Source organism: Oncorhynchus gorbuscha, linkage group LG22 (genome assembly GCF_021184085.1).
Source record: "Oncorhynchus gorbuscha isolate QuinsamMale2020 ecotype Even-year linkage group LG22, OgorEven_v1.0, whole genome shotgun sequence".
Taxonomy (NCBI): domain Eukaryota; kingdom Metazoa; phylum Chordata; class Actinopteri; order Salmoniformes; family Salmonidae; genus Oncorhynchus; species Oncorhynchus gorbuscha.
In genome coordinates, this window is record NC_060194.1 from 32,587,011 (window position 1) to 32,601,657 (window position 14,647).

At 40.3% G+C, this 14,647-nt stretch overlaps 1 protein-coding gene across 1 annotated transcript in view; it reads right to left on the reverse strand.

Moving 5' to 3' along the window:
- Positions 1-7,319: 7,319 nt before the first annotated feature.
- LOC124009958 (complement C3-like) overlaps positions 7,320-14,647 on the reverse strand; it is a 61,399-nt gene continuing 54,071 nt past the window's right edge. Inside the window, exons 28-40 of the mRNA XM_046322225.1 lie at positions 13,586-13,743; positions 13,263-13,436; positions 13,097-13,156; positions 12,848-12,932; positions 12,640-12,697; positions 12,224-12,311; positions 11,984-12,073; positions 11,345-11,456; positions 10,605-10,694; positions 9,915-9,995; positions 8,417-8,503; positions 8,160-8,301; positions 7,320-8,056 (exon numbers count right to left, since the gene is read on the reverse strand). Of these exons, the coding sequence (XP_046178181.1) occupies positions 7,951-8,056; positions 8,160-8,301; positions 8,417-8,503; positions 9,915-9,995; positions 10,605-10,694; positions 11,345-11,456; positions 11,984-12,073; positions 12,224-12,311; positions 12,640-12,697; positions 12,848-12,932; positions 13,097-13,156; positions 13,263-13,436; positions 13,586-13,743 (1,331 nt within the window). The 3' untranslated portion in view covers positions 7,320-7,950. The remainder of the gene's footprint in view (positions 8,057-8,159; positions 8,302-8,416; positions 8,504-9,914; positions 9,996-10,604; positions 10,695-11,344; positions 11,457-11,983; positions 12,074-12,223; positions 12,312-12,639; positions 12,698-12,847; positions 12,933-13,096; positions 13,157-13,262; positions 13,437-13,585; positions 13,744-14,647) is intronic.

Genomic DNA, 14,647 nt, shown 5'->3' on the forward strand with positions numbered 1-14,647 from the left:
CATAGTGCCCTCAAATGCTCATCACTAAGCTAAGGACCCTGGGACTAAACACCTCCCTCTGCCACTGGATCCTGGACTTCCTGACGGGCCGCCCCCAGGTGGTAAGGGTAGGTAGTAACAACACATCCGCCATGCTGATCCTCAACACGGGGTCCCCTCAGGGGTGCGTGCTCAGCCCCCTCTTGTACTCCCTGTTCACTCATGATTGCACGGCCAGGCATGATTCCAACACCATCATTAGGTTTGCTGATGACACAACAGTGGTAGGCCTGATCACTGACAACAATGAGACAGCCTATAGGGAGTAGGTCAGAGACCTGTCCGTGTGGTGCAAGGACAACAACCTCTCCCTCAACGTGATCAAGACAAAGGAGATGATTGTGGCCTACAGGAAAAGGAGGACCGAGCATGCCCCCATTCTCATACACGGGGCTGTAGTGGAGCAGGTTGAGAGATTCAAGTTCCTTGGCATCCACATCACCAACAGACTAACATGGTCCAAGCACACCAAGACACTCATGAAGAGGGCACAATAAAACCTATTCCCCCTCAGGAGACTGAAAAGATTTGACATGGGTCCTCAGTTCCTCAAAAGTTTTGCTGGTCCTGCCATTCTCCAGGACCAGAGTTACCTGGAGTTATGACGCGTTCACTTGCTAGTTGGAACCAGGAAACTCTGAATTTTCCGACATGATATCTGCTTGAATGTGGAATGTGCAAAACTACAGTTTCCTAGTTCTGACTAGCACGTGAATGCAGAATAACTTGCCTTGCTGGCACGCCCTTTCGCCATTCATGCAGTTGAAAATTCTGAAAAAGGTTGTGAACTGCACACAGTATATTGATAGACGCCCACAGTGCAAATGTATTAACTGGTGTATGACACATGACTTCTCCTTTTCTAAATGGTAATTAATTTGTAGCCTACTGACCATGTCATAAATTGTGATCAAGTAAAACAAGGACATATGTTTGTTATGATAATGTGATATTTGTTATGAGAATCTTGTTCTCAATGTTCATAAACTGAACTTCAATTAAACAACTCTGTCTGTTACTAAGAATATTTAAGGTTTTTATTAAAATGAAACAGTCAGAGGCAGTCTACCATAGTCAGCAGTTTAGAATTTCCTGTACATTTGTCTATATACCTCACATTTCATCATAAATGTCCCTCCTCCTTTCAGAAACAATGACAATATAGTTCACAAGTCTTCTCCTACTCATACATGGTCTGCCACCTATTATACAATCTACTACAAGCCCAAGGTCTCTCCCCTCCCTGGGTGGGGACAGAATGTCCTGTAAGGAACACAGTAGTACAGCTTGTCTGTCGATAGCTCCTCTCATCATTTGTTTCACACTTGCACCCTGCTTGCATACTAAAAGGGCACAAAAAGTCCTAGTTGTAATTCTGACTAGAACTACACACATCAGATTTATGATTCTAATACATTTCATACAATCATACAGTGACAGGGTAGATTTCTGTGAGATATAGTTCTACGTTAAATGTTTACATCATTTAGTCATTATTCATCAAATTCATAACAATCCACCCTATGACTAAATATTATACACACAATCACACATCTGCTTTTATTAGAAATATCTATTGTATCCAAAATCAACCACACAAAGACCAATATATGTATTTACAATGACTGTTCTAGGCCTACATCAGAATCATAACTGTTCTTATCAGGATTTTCATTATAATCTTCATCAAAAAACAGTCTAAACATCAACACAAGAAGAATCCTAAACATTAAAACGGTCTCATGTAACACAGGCTAAGTGAAGGAGCCGGGTCCATCTACTAGATCTGGGGTCATGTATTCATCATTCCACTGGTCAGAGCTTGGAATCGGTCCGTATCTCATCATCTGTTGCGTCATCAATTTCTCCAGAGTCCTGGAAATGAGACCTCTCACGCAACATCCGCACAAAACTTACAGTCACACAGGTGAAGGTTGCCCACAACACAGCGATCATTACATTTTTCCATTTTCCAAACATACTGTCAACCCAATTTGTTAGAGAATTATCTACCCCAGAGTTCTCTGCCAGGGCCTTGGTCACTGATCCGTCTGGAGCTGTGTAATTCGGGATGCAGGTACAGCACATTGTTCCAAATATCACACAGACCCCTCCCTTCTCAGCTAATAACATATTTAATGCTATTCTATTCTGCCATGCTATCTATTGCATCTCTAGTATAATTGATGAAGCGCTGTTGATTATAATAGATATCATTGATCCAATCCACATTCTTATTGAGAGTGGACCACCAGAAAATGCTTGACTCTAGTCCTGCTAAGATCTGATTTCTTGCTTTAAACTTGTCTGGCACCCCAGATGGGACCCCAATATTATCAATATATACTCTATCGTCAAAAGACCCAGATGGAGAGCTTCTTATTTCCCGTCTTGCCAACATTATGTCATGGTGTTGGATGAGGGTGCATTCCCCCACACAACCACCAGATGTCAGCCCTTGGCCTCTTTATCTTACTGAAATCCCCAGAGCTCAACCAGCCTGTCAGATCTCTCGTAGTCTCATCAGTTGTAACATTCTCTGTCCTATTGCATGTACTCACTTCCCCTATGTCTTTCCCATGAGTGTTATGTAGCGAGCCATACAATAATAATGTCCTCCTGTAACTGTGAAAGGGGGAAGACTGAATGTAATGGGCACATGGGGATACAGATAATGCAGCTCAATGCAACTGCCATTGTCCGGCTTCCCTGCCCTCATGAACAGCTTTACCATACAGGCCATTCCCCTGGGTGCATCAATTCCATCAAATGGAAAGGGAATGGTTGTCAACTGAGGTTTTGCTGTGGGCAGGCATAACATTCTTATTTCGCTACTGATCTGGCTGTATACTGAAACCATTCTAATCATAGGTTAGAATCCCCATAATCCGTTTCCGCCTCAATCACTTCCTTAAGATTTCTCGTCTGCACTATCCGCACCGGCCCTTGGCTCTGGACGACTCTGCTGTCAGTATCTGTTTTGTCAGGGGCTCTGCTTGAATTCTATTCTGTCTGACCATAGAGCTATCACCTGCCCTAGCCTCTTCTTCCTGGAATGGCACTAGGGTATCAACCGAAACCTGATCAAACCCAACATACCATAACCCTAGATCCTCCTTCTTTATGTTCTTAATGGTAATTCATACCTTTATGCAATACTTCTCTCGCTCCGGATTGCAGTCAAAAACCCTCACCTTCACTATACTCCACCTCCTTCCATACTGGGCAAGCGGATTCCTATCGCCCTCTCTCTCTCTGTGGGCTATGACCTGCTTCCATGAACTACGTGGGGACCTGCACAGATATCTTCCATAATGGCTCATCGTCCTAGACTGCCAAGGAGTCAGAGACCCCATCTGGTCTACATAGAACTCCACTGAGACATCCTTCCCAATCTCCACGCTCACTTCCTGTTTATCCAGATCAAGTGATCTCTTATGCTTGGTTAATACAAAATCCTCATCGTCTAAATTATGGGTCAAGTTACCACCTTCTGCATTCTCGGGATGGGTCATGGTGTATTTAGGAATATTGCTCCCACAATAAGACAGCTCAAACTAATCAGCACTCCTGTAAAGCCCCACCCTTTCCCGGAGAACATATCCTCAGCTAGAGGCCAGCCCATACTTTCACTTCTATGAACGCACACAGGGAAGATAGGACGGGGTTAGGGAATCTTCGTTAGAGAGGTAACCCTCGAACCCTATTGGTTTCGGTTCTTCTCCTAATTCTGTGATTGTTAGACAGTGTCTGTGTCTTACCCTCCTGCAATGTGTGATATGCCCCAGGAATACTTGGTATGGCCCCTCCCAACAGGGCTGTTTCCCGTCTATTCTCCTCAGGGACTGGATTGAGTGAATCACCTTCTCCTGTAATTCACCTGTAGAGCATAAAATCTTGGACATACAGGTTTGGTTAACAAACAGTCTTCTCATTTGTTCTATCTGATTAGCTAGAATGTCATCCATTATTTAAAGAAATAGATCCTAGTAACCCAACTCTAGAGATAATATATTGACCTAATATTTTAGCTTATCTATTACAACATTTTTTTTTAAATTAGTTTATTATCCAATAGGCCCCAAGCGTCTTATCTTATCCCCCCTTTGATACATGGCTCCACCCCTGTATCACTATTGCCGCATTTCTAAACAATGACTTAAGCAAGATTAGTAAATTATCCTTGTCTAACATTATCATGTAGGAGCGCCCCTTTCATTCTCTTTATGTCCAATTCTCCCCGAGGCGTTCCGTCATGGCCATCATGTAACCATTCTCTGTCAAGCCAAACCCAATGAATATAGTTGGTCGCAAATGTTTGATCTTGAACAGAACTTACAACATCAATCAACATCTCTCAATCAAAATTGTACTGCCAGAAGTACAACAAAGAGTGGGAGTCTGTACCTGAACAACTGTCAAATCAATTTGAGTAACGCTATTGTGTATTCTACGTAATGACTCAGTTTTACGTTATCACGCAATGATATCACAACGTCATTTAGCAATAAATCAACCTGCCTCCAGCAATTTACCCTGAAAATTAGTAGGCAACACTGCAACCAACTCTCTTATTCCTGCCTCTAGGCAAAAATATACCCCCTACTCAAACTGAGTACTGCTTTAATTCTATCGTAAGAGTGAAATCAAACTTTCCAACTTTCTCTACTCCAAAATGTAAATTTATAACGTATGTCAGTCAATCCATAAGATTAAAAACATTTCAATGGGCTCAACTCGATCGTAATTATCTCTCTGTTATTATTTATAATTCATTAGATGTAGGTAACTGTCTCTTCTATGATTCGGCATTTTAAATACGACTCCATTCCCAATAGTTATTCCAGCGGACCATTTAGGCAAGACAACGTATTCCACTGAGATCGACTCGCTATTATTTAGAATGGATGAGTCTTTCAATTGAACCTAAACAAGCTATTAAAACGTTCAGTTTATATCTTTCACAAACCCTAACAACCGTATCTCTCCCGGCAAAACATGTCAATATTTGAGTTATAATCAGAATTAATTTTAGTCTATCGGTGCCTAGACTGAGATAGGAACCCGAGTCTCTCACGTTGTAGGCAAGAGTTCCACCCCTCGACCACCATCACTATTGGAATGACGGAGCCTCCCCGCAAACAACCCTATTATTATAATTGTCTGTTGTCACAAACTACGGCACCGAGACAATTCCCAGAAAATGGCCCTAATTTAAAGGTCCAAGCTTTCCCCAGCGAGGATTCTCCTTACTCTCGCTCTCTCGTTTTCTCTGTATGTCCCCTTATCTTGTAACCTTCTCTCACCCTTTCTCTATGCTTGCCTTCTTTTCCGGGATTCAGACAGCCCGGTATTTAACCCACGACCTGCTGTTTCCGTTGACTATCTACACCTTTCTTTTGACTGTCTCAATACACTTTTTTCAAGTTTGCTAAATGCTGTCCTAGTTATGTTATATCTTTCCTGACTTTCCCTAGGGCAGCTAACCCTATCCTTTCCTCCTCTTGCTCTACCCCTCCCTCGGCCCCAGGGGGTTCCCCATATGGGGGTGGTGGGACCGGAAGCACTGGCTGCTGTCTCCGCACCACCACGGTTTCATCATCAGGATTCTCTCTCCACGCCTGGTCTATCCGGGTGGGATATAATTTAGCCTTATGAGGGACCTCCAAAGAAGCTGTGGGAGTTATTGCTCTCTGTTGCTGGCAACTTACATCTTCCTGCTTTTTTACTTCTTTTTTCTTTTCTCTCTCTGCGCTCTTCCTTGCCTCCGCTAACCACATACGAGCACATGTCGAGCCCTTCTGTCCTTGCTTCTCTACCTTGTCCTCACAAACCCTATTTATTTATTTAATAATTGATTCCAGTTTTTCTTTATTTAAACGTCCGTCAAATTCATACTTCTTCCTCCACTTTAAACTGAAATAGACGTTTATTTAATCCTTTCGTTGCATATACCACTCATCTCCTGTTAATTCCGGAACCTCCTTTGAGGATTTACAACCCATTGTTAGTCAACCTTGCAGTTACTATGCTTATGCTCACAATCTAGGTGTATCTATTCCTTTGTATGTGCTGTAAACCGTTATCCAATTACTATAGTTGTGTATCGTTTTAACCTATGTGATGTTTGATGTGTGTTTCTCCTTTCTGGAAACTTTATCTATAGAGTTGACTGTCGATCGGACATTAGGTCTCACCTGTACAACTATCTGTTGTGTCATAGGACTTTTAATATCTCGTATCTCACTCTGCTATATTCGGCTTCCCTCTCCTCCTTTTTTTGGACTTTATTTCAGTATTGAATAGGTTAAGTTATCCTGTTCACATAGAATTACCTTCCTTTCTCACCAAGCCTAGTTTATATCCACACCTGTTTTAATATATCTATCGCTACTTTTCATAGTCTCAGACTACTTCCCATATACAGATAGACTATTTAGGTATTAGGACTTTATTTAGGTATGTCTTTTGAATTGGGTGTATGGCCAATTTACCGCATGCCAATTAACCATAAGTTATCCCATTTGTACAAAACGACCGTCCTATCTAACAACACCTATTTAATATCGCTTCCTTCCGTTATTTGTGGTAGTGCACGTTACCTCAGGTCTTTTCGGACCTGCCTTCCTTACTATCGATTTTGGTTAAACTACAAAGTAGAAACCTAGTGAATCTGTTTAGAATAATTAAGCACCCATTATTGATGAATTCTAAGCCGTTTAGCACATCAAATCAAAGATACATTAAATCACTCCCCCCCAAATTGGTAAATAAAGATTTACTGACCTGTCTTATAGACTGGGAAAAAGCAATGTAGGTTGGATCCCGTCACCGTCTCTGCCGACCTTAATGGAACCCCAATGTCAGGGGACAGGTCTTTAATTTACGGGTCAATGACCCGCCCGTGTATTTCGGCGTGGTACCTTTGGACGGCAGGGACAGGTATTGGGTTCCGGCTCTCAAAGGACCAATTGTAATGAGAATTTTGTTCTCAATGTTCAGAAACTGAACTTCAATTAACATACTCTGTTACTAAGAATTTGTCAGGTTCTTATTAAAATGAAACAGTCTACCATAGTCAGCAGGTTTATTTACGAGAGCTCTGCCTATCATTTCCTGTACATTTTCTAAATGGTAATTAATTTGTAGCCTACTGACCATGTCTTAAATTGTGATCAAGTAAAACAAGGACATATGTTTGTTATAATAATGTGATATTTGTTATGAGAATCTTGTTCTCAATGTTCATAAACAGAACTTCAATTAAACAACTCTGTTACTAAGAATTTGTAAGGATTTTATTAAAATTAAACAGTCAGAGGCCAGTCTACCATAGTCAGCAGTTTAGAATTTCCTGTACATTGGTCTATATACCTCACATTTCGTCATAAATGTCCCTCCTCCTCTCAGAAACAATGACAACATAGTTCATAAGTCTTCTCCTACTCATACATGGTCTGCCACCTGTTATACAATCTACTACAAGCCCAAGGTCTCTCCCCTCCCTGGGTGGGGACAGAATGTCCTGTAAGGAACACAGTAGTACAGCTTGTCTGTCGATAGCTCCTCTTATCATTTGTTTCACACTTGCACCCTGCTTACATACTAAATAGGAACAAAAAGTCCTAGTTCTAATTCTGACTAGAACTACACACATCAGATTTAGATTTATGATTCTAATAAATGTCATACAATCATACAGTGACAGGGTAGAATTCTGTTAGTTATTGTTCTATGTTAAATGTATACATCATTTAGTCATTATTCATAAAATTCATAGCATATTTCAGTTTAATTTTCATTTATTTTGCAATATAGGATAAACATCATGTCTCAAAGTTAGTTATGTTAACTGTGTGGGTCATCTACATGCACAGATGTGGGATGAACCAGCAAACTGGACCACTGTGTTCAAGTGCTGCAGCCAGACGTCTCAAGCTTATTCAGGAAAGTCGCCTGTTCTCCCCCAGATTCAAATTCTTCCAGCCATGTGTTTCCCGACAGGACATAAGAATAACTTAAAAACAACAGAAATGGTTTAATCAAAAAATCATTATTTCAAAATGAAATGTGGCATGTAATGTAAGAAACAAATCAAACAGATTAATTGTGATCCTAACCTGTCATTATCACCCAGTATTATGTCTTTTGGGTTGCCTATGAATAAATACAATTTATCCTTCTTCAAACCAAGAGACGTCTGGCACATGCGGTGGGCGTAGAAATCTCTCTCCGTTTTAACATCCACTTGTAAATCATTCCCTGTAAGACAGCATAAGCAATATCCATTACATGATTCCTCTGTCACTCTCTCTTTACTTTTTTATTCTCTCGAGGCGACACAAATAATGATTTTGGGAAAAACTGTAGTATTTACCAAGTTTATAGGCCTTTTGAATCTCCATTTTATATTTGATCAGGGTGTTCTCATCCTCTTGTATATGTTTTACTTGAATGTTGTAAACTGCAGACGGAAAACAGAGTGAAAATAAGTGGGTTTGACCAAATATGTTTTGGTAAACATACATCTGTGGCTATCCCTATTCTATTGTAGGTATAGTCATGGCCGCGTGGGAAGTGTTCATGATTCTTTATTAACCAAAACACTTGAACTAAATAACAAAGTGGAAAATCCTGAAACAATTCTGTAAGATGCAATAAACTACACAGAAAACAACTACCCACCAAACACAGGTGGGAAAAAGGCTGCCTAAATATGATTCCCAATCAGAGACAACAATAGACAGCTGCCTCTAACTGGGAATCATACTTGGCCAAAAACAAAGAAATAGAAAACATAGAAATAACGAAACTAGAATGCCCACCCTAGTCACACCCTGGCCTAACCAAAATATAGAATAAAAGCCTCTCTATGGCCAGGGCGTGACACTACCTGTGCTGCTGACGGATATTTAGGTCCACTCATACAAGACTAGTAAAGACCTAGTGCACTACTTCTGTACAATATATATATACATATATATACAGTGCCTTGCGAAAGTATTCGGCCCCCTTGAACTTTGCAACCTTTTGCCACATTTCAGGCTTCAAACATAAAGATATAAAACTGTATTTTTTTGTGAAGAATCAACAACAAGTGGGACACAATCATGAAATGGAACGGCATTTATTGGATATTTCAAACCTTTTTAACAAATCAAAAACTGAAAAATTGGGCGTGCAAAATTATTATCCAATAAATGTCGTTCCACTTCATGATTGTGTCCCACTTGTTGTTGATTCTTCACAAAAAAATACAGTTTTATATCTTTATGTTTGAAGCCTAAAATGTGGGAAAAGGTCGCAAAGTTCAAGGGGGCCGAATACTTTCGCAAGACACTGCATATACAGTGGGGCAAAAAGTATTTAGTCAGCCACCAATTGTGCAAGTTCTCCCACTTAAAAAGATGAGAGAGGCCTGTAATTTTCATCATAGGTACACTTCAACTATGACAGACAAAATGAGAAAAACGTTTGACCTCTGTCATTGCCAACAAAGAGTATATAACAAAGTATTGAGATAAACTTTTGTTATTGACCAAATACTTATATCCACCATAATTTGCAAATAAATTCATTAAAAATCAATCATACAATGTGATTTTCTGGATTTTTTCTCTCTCATTTTGTCTGTTATAGTTGAAGTGCACCTATGATGAAAATTACAGGCCTCTCTCATCTTTTTAAATGGCGAAACCTTCACAATTGGTGGCTGACTAAATACTTTTTTGCCCCACTGTAAATATTATTGTTTTCTTCCTATAAATGATTCTGAGTGCTGCAGCACCCTCAGCACTTCTACTTCCCGCGACTATGGTTGTAGTATGTGTCAGAAGGGTTTATTGGAAGTCAGAGAAATGTGAGTGCTGTTTTACCAGGGTTAGTCCCAACGCAGGCTTCCTCTTCACGGTCAGAAGCTGTTAACGACTCGGCCTTCTTCACGGATGGACAATTTTCTGTCAGATAAAATTAAGGATGGAAACAATCTTGGGGCGACAAAACAATAGAGTTTCCTAATGCTTAAGAGAACTGGCAAGCAGGCAACATAAAAGTCAAGCTTAGGCAGAGATGCTAAATATGAAGTGAAAAGATAGTACATGTGCATACTACAAAAGCAAAATAATCACCACCGTGAAATTTATGAAACTATAAAAATAAGGAATGGCTGCAAAAAAATTGTTAGTAGTAATGATTTGGGCTCCCGAGTAGCGCAGCGGTCTAAGGCACTACATCTCAGTGCTAAAGGCGTCACAACACACCCTGGTTCAATTCCAGGCTGTATTACAACCGGCCATGATTGGGAGTCCCATAGGGCAGCACACAATTGGCCCAGCAACATCTGAGTTAGGATTTGGCCGGGGTAGGCCGTCATTGTAAATAAGAATTTGTTCTTAACTGACTTTCCTACTTAAATAAAGGTTAAATAAAATAAATGTAAATAATTACGTTGCTAATTTTTTTTTGTACAGTTGTATAGCTAAACAATGGCCACTCAATAGTTATCTTACAGTAGATCCCTGAAATATCCACCAATATACAGCGGTGGTATGAAATAAGCATCTTACTGTCAATGCACGCACATCCATTGTTGCTGCAGATAATGTCCTCGTCTGTGCTACTCTTAAAGGGGCTGTAGAATCTGGTGCAGCTCTTTTCTGAAACACAGAGGAATATCATTCCGTCAATATTGTTCGGGTTCCATAGCTGTTGCTGGGCTGTACGACTATAAGTGAAAGCGTTTTATTGACGTTACAATATGTAACTTTTTTGGGCGACCCAACCAAATTTGTTTTTTACACTAGCTTTAAACAGTTGAAAAAACAATATTTTTGGTTATGGAAAATATATTTCACAGAGGTTTAGATGGTACAATGATACTTACATACTTCCATATTTTGTCACATAAACAGAAATTAGGCAAACTATTAGAATTTTAAGCAACCTAGGAATGTCAGAGCGATTTCTGCACAGTGCACCTTTAATTATTGTACAGTCTAAATTTGACATCAGACTCAAATGTTGACACAATGTTGTAAATAAAGATTTTTTACATAAATTCCAGGGGATTCAAAAGTCCTCTATCAGTGCGGTGGAAAGTAGCCGCACATGCCAGGTTTTTGACTGGTGGGGCGGGCACACAGTCCACTTAGTGTTTAAAAAAAAAATGGGAATATAAAGATACATAAGTGGTTGGACACAAGAACTTCAAATAGAAATTGAGAGCATTTTTTGAAACAGTTGTGTTGAACTCCCAAATCAATGGTGGGCCGAACCAAGGACAACCCGTACATTGAAAGGATCTTACCTGATTGGTAATAGGAATACACCCTAATTGAAGAAGGCTGTAGAAGGCGCACAGTAAATTCTTGATACAGAGTCACTGGTACGCAGTAATCAGAATTAGGACTAGGAGATAGCTGAAGAGAATGGAAAAAAAGGCATACACTCACTGTACAAAACATTAAGAACACCTTCCTAATATTGTCTCGAGGCTTAAAAATCCTTCTTTAACCTGTCTCCTCCCCTTCATCTACACTGATTGAAGTGGATTTAACAAGTGACCAATAAGGGATCATAGCTTTCACCTGGATTCACCTGGTCAGGCTGTCATGGAAAGAGCAGGTGTTCATAATGTTTTGTACACTCAGTGTATAGGCTATGGTTATGACACAAAGTTTGACTGATCAGTTCACAAGGTCAGGAAAAACTTGTCTTACCTTAGGGCCCAGTGCTTTTCCTGGTCAAGTAACCTGTACCTTCCAATTTGCAAGCCACTACATCACATTTTTACATCCATAATGCTCTATGGTGCCTTCTTAGTTGTTGTAGTTCTAACGCAGGTTGTTTAAAAATAAGGAATAGTTTGAGTTTTTTTTATCTGACTTAGAATGCCCCTTACTCCCTACCTTTGCCAGTGTTCTCAATAGGTTTCCAAATTACTTACATCGTATATGTGAATAATGAGAGATCCTTTATCAGAAAGCTCCTTGTCCAGTTGGTAGAAGTTAATCAACTTGTCCCTGCGAGACAACAACTACAAACACAGAAACATATGGAATGTTCTGTAGCTCAGAGTTCCATGATCAATTAGTGAACGAGTATATCCTTTTGTTGTGTATAGTGTAGATACTAAACATGAAAATGATACTTTCTACATACTGCTACTTTGTTTTGATGACTGTACCTCATTAAGACTTGTATAGTCAGGCACAAAACCTGAAGGAAGAGATACATCCAGAATGGCCATCTTGTTGGAGGTCCCTTCAAGAGGCCTACATTTAGAGAGAGAGATACATATTTAATATGTTAATTCAGATCTTCCACACCACCAACACTACTGTAAATACATTTACATATAGTACTTCGATACCCATCAGTCACTTCCAAAACTTCTACCACAATACATACTGTAAGCATATGCACAAGGGAACAACAAGGGAAATTCTGAGATCCTCAAATGTGTGTTCTCAATCTATATGTTGTATATAGCTGCAGATACATGTGTAATTATGTAGTTTTCCTCTCTACTGTCTGCTAACATAACAGGATTATATCATCCACGTGTACGTACAGTATACTGTAACTTCCCTTAGTTCTCACCTAACACATATGGTCAGCTTGTAGACACCGACAACACCGTCTGGAGCCTGTGCGTCATCTGCAACAAACAGAGCAGTTACATCCAAAGTGTACTGGCAAAAAAATGGTTGTAATTAAAATATGGTGTGATCAAATAACAGTGATAACATAAAGACACTTGGACAAAAGGGGTTGAGTAAAGCTATTCTTCAGAAAAACAGGAACATACTATTCTTTTCTATTGAATGGCTCATGTTAAATCCTTTGCAAACTGACTGCTCTTTCACAAGCATGGCGTAGTATGTTGTCAGGACCTGAAAAGAGCACAATGATGACAGTATCAGAATTCTTACAGTATGTCAAAGATATCATTTTATCATGAGTATGGGAAGAATATTCAAACACATCGAGTATACTACATTAACTGAAATATTTATTGTGCACAAATATCCAAATACAGCTGGAATGATCCACACACCTTTAATTTTGCTCTCCCTGACCCCGTTGCTTCGAAAGTGAAATCCATCAGCTGTGGTATCTGCAGTAATCAAGTGCATATAAAATAAAGCCACTAGAATGCAAAAGCCACTACACCATATTTGCCTGTGTTGTTCAAATTGGTTTGCTAGTCCAATGTAACTCACCCTTTCAGATCGTGACATAAACCTGGATCTCTGGTCTAAATTCCATTTGATAGAGCTGCTTTTGCCCGTGCGTTCAGGGCTGTTGACAGACAGGCTTACTCTTATGTCATTACCCGGTGGGGCAGGCTTCTGTTTTAGGAACAGAGAAAGGGCCTGGAACACCACTATGGTGCACTGGAGAGAGAAACACGAAGCAAGTAGAGGGGATAGAAGGGAGTGGGGTGGGGATGAGGGGGAGGGAGACAAGAGCATAAACCATTGAAATGACAGACTGTGTTTACTTCCATGAGTAGTACCATTTTCTGTCTATATTGTGTTGTTACCTGTGTGTTCCCAAATTGGCCATTTGCTTGACTCTTGGCCACCAGCCAGTTACTCACAGCCTCTGATCTCTTAAGCTCACCCAGTGTCACGAGTGCTGAAAGTGCATACCCTGTTGCCTCCACCCCTTTATCATCATTTCCACCCCAATGAGAGCCCCCTGAGGAAAGATGGAAAGAGACAGGTACAGGGTGAAAGTCTGATAGGTACAGAAAAATTACTAACAGAGAGAGATTTAATATCAAAGAAATAAGAATTTGATGTTTAAGGATCCCCATTATTGGGCTCCTGAGTGGCGTAGCAGTCTAAGGCACTGCCTCTCAGTGCTAGAGGCGTCACCACAGACACCCTGGTTCGAATCCAGGCTGTATCACAACCGGCCGTGATTGGGAGTCCCATAGGGAGGTGCACAATTGGCCCAGCGTTGTCCGGGTTTGGCCGGTGTAGGCCATCATTGTAAATAAGAATTTGTTCTTAACTGACTTGCCTAGGTAAATAAAGGTTAAATAAAAAATAAATAGCTGACGCCAGCTAGTCTTACCGGGGTCAGACACATAACAGACAAGACTAAAAGACATTACAGACAAGACTAATAAGATTAAAAGGCATTACAGACAAGACTAAAAAGACTAACAGGCATTTCAGACAAGACTAATAAGACTAACAGACAAGACTAATAAGATTAAAAGGCATTACAGACAAGACCAATAAGATTAAAAGGCATTACAGACAAGACTAAAAAGACTAACAGACAAGACTAATAAGATTAAAAGGCATTACAGACAAGACTAATAAGACTAATATTCCTAATATTGAGCTGCACCCTGTTTGACCCTCAGAACAGTTTCAATTCAACGTGGCGTGGACGAAAGCATTCCACAGTGATGCGGGCCCATGTTGACTCCAATGCTTCCCACAGTTGTGTCATGTTGGCTGAATGTACTTTGGGTGATGGACCATTCTTGATACACACAGGAAACGGTTGAGCCTGAAAAATCCAGCAGCGTTGCAATTCTAGACACTCAAACCAATGTTCGTGGCACCCACTACCACACCCTGTTCAG